General features: G+C 53.8%; 1 protein-coding gene across 1 annotated transcript in view; it reads right to left on the bottom strand.

Moving 5' to 3' along the window:
• Positions 1–3,832: 3,832 nt before the first annotated feature.
• Positions 3,833–6,014, bottom strand: part of HCFC1 (host cell factor C1) — a 25,150-nt gene continuing 22,968 nt past the window's right edge. The window contains exons 24-28 of the mRNA XM_006766953.2: positions 5,882–6,000; positions 5,657–5,794; positions 5,188–5,373; positions 4,596–4,896; positions 3,833–4,065 (exon numbers count right to left, since the gene is read on the bottom strand). Of these exons, the coding sequence (XP_006767016.1) occupies positions 3,998–4,065; positions 4,596–4,896; positions 5,188–5,373; positions 5,657–5,794; positions 5,882–6,000 (812 nt within the window). The 3' untranslated portion in view covers positions 3,833–3,997. The remainder of the gene's footprint in view (positions 4,066–4,595; positions 4,897–5,187; positions 5,374–5,656; positions 5,795–5,881; positions 6,001–6,014) is intronic.

Below are 6,014 nucleotides of genomic sequence, written 5' to 3'. Positions count from 1 at the left end.
TGCTCCCCCCTTACTCCAATCTGAAGGACATGTGCCTGCCTCTCCCCGTGGAGGCCCCTGGGCTCATTCAGGTCAGAGTTGGTGCAAGAAAGACAGAGCTGTGGCTCCCAGTGTTAAGATCAATAGGACCCCACACAATACGAGACATCAGGAACCCAGGGAGTGAACACCAGGGAAAGAAGAGCTGGCTCTGGGGGGCTCCCTGGGAGAGATGGAATTGGACAGGCCTCCCCTGCAACCATGACCTGGCACTGCATGGGCATGCGCACTTGCCAGGCAGAGATGGAGGAGGCAGCTTTTGGTACTAGAGTGAAGGGGTAAGGAGCGGGGGGGGCGGGGGGAGAGGCAGGTGTGCTGAAGAACTCCCCTTGTTTTGTCATGAGCACTCCCTAACCCTGGCTATACCCTAGCAAAACCACCCCACCCAACAGCAGGGATACCACAGTTGGTTCTGCTTCTTCCTCTGGGGGTGGTGCATAGGAAACCTGGCCAAAAGGATTCACTCTTGCATCACTTGCTGAGCGCCAGACGGGAACCACCCCATGGGCGACATCCAGCGAGTTTATATTCTGAGATCCTTTTGGGGGTCCTGAGCCCCTGGTGGAAGGACCTCTGGCTAAGCCCTCCCCAACTGGCAGCTGGTGACGTGCCTGGCCTTTGCCCCAGTCCCCTGGTTGGGAGGGATGATCTGGTCCTCACACAGGAGCTGGTAGTAGCTGCTATGGGACCATCTGCTGAGACAATCTAGTCTAGTGGTCGGCACACCGCGGCTCGCGAGCCACATGTGGTTCTTTGGCCCCTTGAATGTGGCTCTTCCACAAAATATCACATGTGGGCGTGCACGTACAGTGCGATTGAAACTTCATGGCCCATGCACAGAAGTCGGTTTTCAGAAAGGAGATAGATGAAACAAGTATACATGATGAGTGTGGATGGGAGAGTTGGCATGGGTCGACCTCAGCGAACGTACCTCAGTCAGATTGAGGACGTTTTTAGCCAAGGCCAGCGTAGGAATGAATACCCTAATTAACTCTTTGCAGTTGTATTAAATTTTGGACATGGGTGTCGTACTGGTCGGAATTAATTTCCATTGAAAGAGCAGTGATACATAACATTCAAGATTATGAAGGATAAACAAGATTTATTAATTCTTTTTTGGAACTACGTCACTACTAGTAGAATCACTACAAACATTATCACTTTCTACGTCAGAGGCAGTATTCAAAGTGCCAAAATAAAACTCAAGCGAGAATGCCTAATTACAGTTAAACGTAATTTGTAAAGCTTTATTTGAAATTCTGCGAAGTATCTCCGAAGCTTGTCGATTTCTTCACTCTCAAAAGGCAACTGACTCGCCAGGGTGTTTTGCATGGCGAGTGTGGAACGACCGCGTTTGTTTATATTGAGTTTCGATATCTCCGATTTGTCGGGGCAATGTTTTGGTCCGTGACAAGGTCGCTTAGACACTTAAGAGCTTTCAGAGAAATTATGAACTGATACATGAATGAATAGAGTTAAGATTCATACGGTTCCTTGCTGTGGTGGCTGAGAGCAGACATACGACCGCAAAGGGTTAATAACAATGTACCTACCTATATAGTTTAAGTTTAAAAAATTTGGCTCTCAAAAGGAATTTCAATCGTTGTACTGTTGATATTTGGCTCTGTTGACTAATGAGTTTACCAACCACTGATCTAGTCCTACCCAAGGTCAAGGGCCATGGTGGAACCTTGAAACTTGTGAGGCAATTGGGAAGCAGAATCCCACTCACAGGCAGGTCCTGCAAAAGGCTCCCTGGGTATTTGAACTTGGGAGTCCCAGACACACTGAGACAGCAGGTGGTTATTTCAAAAAAAGTCTTTTAATTGTTCAAAATAGCACAAAACGACATTGCACTATGGTAATATTGTGTCACGGGGGTTACTCTACAATAGAACGGGGGTACTGTTCTTAGAAACGATAAATCAAAGGGTGCTTGGGACGAGGGACAGGGCAACAATGAAACCAGGCGAATGGGCTCCAAGGTGACTAAACATGACATTTTCCACAGCGAAATATACTATAATACAACAACCGGAGGCCCCAGAAAGGAGCCGGGCGGTGGGGGCATGGGAGGGGAAGGCGGGCGGTCATCAGCCATAGCTGGTCTCCACTGCAGACTGGGGTTGGCAGGTGGCGCCTGAAGATGGGTAGCTCACTTAATTGTGTGACCCGCTTGCAAACTTTGCTCCTTACCTGAAGCTTGTGGGTGGGGCAGAAAGCTGGCTCAGTAGCTACTCTGAGCAGAGGCCTAAGCCTGAGTCCCCACAGGACTGCACAGCCTCGGGACAATGCTGCACATTCATAGACCTGGTAGCCAGTGCTGTTAGTCCACCCTTTCCTTGGGCTAAGCCACACGCATGCCCTCTACCTCTGAAAAGTTCCCCTTCGTGCCTACCCCACCCTTTCCCTTACTAAGTTGCTTGTGGAGTGGAAGTGGGTGGCTGCAGGAAACAGTAATTTGAGGGTGTCAGATACTCAAAGCCAGCTACGCCAAGAAGGGAGCCTTGGGGTGGGGTGTGAGGGATGCTGGGAACCCAGGATTAGGAGGATCGTTGGCCAGGGCCTCTGGACTGTCCCCCTCAGAAACCTGCCTTGAGGCTGCGCCCATGGAGAGTGAAATTTGACAGCTCACCCTTTCTTCATCCCGGAGGCTTGGGGACAGGCACAGGGGCAGAGGGCAGGGCCAGGAAGAGGAAATTGAGCTGCGTATAAAACACCAGGTGCACGGAGGAGATATCATGCCTTGTCTGCCCTGGCTGCCCCCAGCTTTTCCTCCAGAAAGATCCCTGCGCCAAGGCTTAGCCAAGGAGAGAAAAATTAACAAGAAAAAAAAAACAAAACACATTCTGTACACAGCTAACAACAAAAAAAGGGACAAAACCCCACACACTAAGGCTAAAATTACAATAAAAATGTTGCCTTCAATTTCAACTTAAAAAAATACAACAAATGCAGCAGTTGGTGATGTGGCCCCTGGCCCCGACCCAGGGGGGCCGAAGCCAGGCTGGGGGTAGGCGGCTTCTGTAGGCCCCACTGGGAACCAGGTTTTCACAGAACACTGCTCAGCTCACCATGGGGCCCCTTCTCCCCCTTTCTGTGTCTTTCTTGCCTTCTCTTAAATGGGAAGAGGGAAGGGGCGGAAGTGGGGAAGATAAAAAGGCCTCTGAGAAAATGTGTAAGCTTCCCGTGGGATCACGGGCAGAGATGGGTTGGGTAAGTCAAGGGTGGGCTATTAGGTGGCGGGAAATGCAAAGGGAACAAAATAAAATAAATCATACACACACACACACACCCAGCTCAGGGTGCCCCCGCAAAGCCTCTCTTGCTTCTTGGAGCAGAGGCAGGGTAGGGGGGCTGAGGGGTGTCGTTCCCTGGCTTCACGTCCACTGCCCCTTGGCTGCATTCTCCAGCCAAGGGTGATCACAAGCAAGAGGCTCCCAGGTTGTGGGGGTGCAGACCTCTACTGCTTTCGCTTCTTTGCTTTAAAGTTTGTTTCCCTCCCTTGGGGTCTCTGGCCTCGGGGGAAGGCCTGGAGAGGAGCAAGTGCACTGCTTTCACGTGCTCACTGTTCCAGACCTGCCTCTGCTTCCTCCCAACAGCAACGGTAAAATGTGCTTTCTTGAGATTATTTTCAAAACAGAGAAAAGGAGAGAGAATGAACGGTGGCCAGTAGCTTGGGAGGGTAAAGTGTGAGCGCTTGGGGATGGGATGGCCCGGGAAGGCCCTGGTGGGTGGTGTTCTTGAAGCAGAGGGGGGGGTCAGGAGAGGAATCCAGGTGCGAGCCAGGGGAAAGAGAAAGTGGTAGTTAGCATGGCTCTTGATGGCACTATGACTTGCAGTAGGTTGCTGGCTGGTACCCAGTGGGGGTTCATACCCAGTTAAGCCCCCTCCATCATTTAAGAAGTGGAGCCCCCCACCCTCAGTCTCAGAAGGTTCCCCAAAGGGGGCTTCCCTCTTACATTTCCGGAGAGGACATGGGCCGCTTGCTGGCTGGCTTGGTGCCAGGGCTGTCTTTACTGGTTTCTGAAAGGAAAACGGAGCAGTGAGCGACACAGTAAGGTGGGTCCAGTAACTTCAGCCACACAGCAGTCCGCAGGCGACCCACCCTGCCCTCAGCCTTTGGCCCTGCAGCAGCACCAGCTGGCCTGCTGGATGTGACGGCCCCTCCCTCTGGTGGGTACATTCCCCATGGTACTGGCCACATGTGCCACCCCCCAAGGTGGCCTTGGACTCAGGTTAGAGGCCCTCACTGTCCTCCCTGGTCAGCCTGTGGGAACTGGCTCATACCTTACCAGGGCAGCCTGTGGCCTCCACTCCCCACCCCAACCCCTGTCTAGCCTCACTCTGGACCCTTCTAGTCCTCTCCACCCAGCTCACCTCAAACACCCCTGGGAGGTTTCCCTGTACCTCCAGATGAGGCAAGGTGCCCCAAGGGACCCCCATAGCACTCTAGGCTATCACCTGCTCCACATGATGCTTGCTGGGGCTGCCACCCCCCAACCTGCCCCTCCCCAGAGAGTGCCCAAGAAGCCTTATGAATGAGTGACACCCACCCTGCAACCACCTCACTTGGGTGGCTGGGCCGTAGCCTTTCTCGTTGCGGGCAGCGATGCGGAAGATGATGGCGGGCTTGGTGGTGTAGTCAATGTGGGCGTTGGAGAGGCTGGATGATTGCACGAGGCAGGAGGGGCTGGGCCCGCAGTACACGCGCATGAAGGCCAGCTGGGCAGGGGTGGAGCTCTTGGTCTCAGCACTGGCCTGTGAGCTCTGGATAGCCAGGTACACCGAGTACTCAACGATCTTGCCGGAGGTCACAGAGGGCGGCTCCCAGGTGAGGTGAGCACCATCTGGACTCTAGAATCAAAGTGGCATAGGTCAAGCGATGCTGGTTTTGGCCTGTGAGTTTATCCTGTGCCCTGCCCGTGCTAGGCCACTTCACCACTCCCCGGGCTGACCACCCACCCCCACGTCATCACCACTCCTAACACAGCAGGCTGCTTTCACAGAAGAGTTGAGGGAGCGCCAGAGAGATGGCCTCATCTGCCTCCATCTAAACGGTAGCCTCATGCAATGGCTAAATCAAACGATCAGGGCCCAGCTGGTATGGGCCAGTGGTTGAGCGTCGATTTATGAACCAGGACTCACTTTGCTGATTTTAATGGCACAGGGGGCCCCTGGGAAACCAGGCAGACACGTCTTAAAGGCTGAAATCTCACTGAAGGGCCCCCGGCCACAGGCGTTGATCCCAGCGACACGAAACTTGTAGGCTGTGCCTGGCTGCAGTTCATGCTTCTTCAGTTGGTTATAGTCTGGAAGAGTGCCCGAGTCGTCCTGGGGAAGTGGCCGGAAAAACGGGAAGAGGAAGAGAAGAAAGGGAACATCAACCCCACTGTTAAGAGGGCAGCTCTGGGGACCTGCGAGTCCATGTCGGGGAGAGGAAGAGGGAATGAGGGTGAAAATGACACCCACTTCCCAACAAGGGGAACACGGCAAAAGGACTGCTGCCCTCGGCTGGCTCCAGGCAGGGAGCTTTAGAAGGCTCCTCAGGGCCCTGCACCAGCCTATGGCCAGGACCCACTCTCCTGAGAGCATCAACTCCCGGGGGCTCACTTACATCAGACGGGGCAGCATCATCTGGTGGCAGGAAATAGTGTGTCACCATGACATTAGTGCCCTTAATAACCCCCACATCAAACCACTGGTTCTCTTTCTTCACGGGGGCTTTGCTGGGCGGGGGTGGCAGCTCTGGCTTCTGGAAGACAGAAAGGGAAGACGTCAGGTCGTTGGCCTTTGGGGCCCAGAGGTAGTGACCCCCGAAGCCCCATCACATGAGACTCACCACACCCAGGGACTCAATGCCATTGGCCACCTCAGTCAGGGTAGCAGCAGCCTGTAGCTTAGCGGGACTGGATCCCACGACGGGCTGGGGAGCCACAAACGTGTTGGAAGGAGCCAGGCCTGGGAACAGAAGG

This window comes from Myotis davidii, unplaced genomic scaffold, assembly GCF_000327345.1.
Source record: "Myotis davidii unplaced genomic scaffold, ASM32734v1 scaffold462, whole genome shotgun sequence".
NCBI classification, from domain to species: Eukaryota; Metazoa; Chordata; class Mammalia; order Chiroptera; family Vespertilionidae; genus Myotis; species Myotis davidii.
Note: the sequence above shows the minus strand (reverse complement) of the source record. Positions and strands in the feature narration are given on the sequence as shown.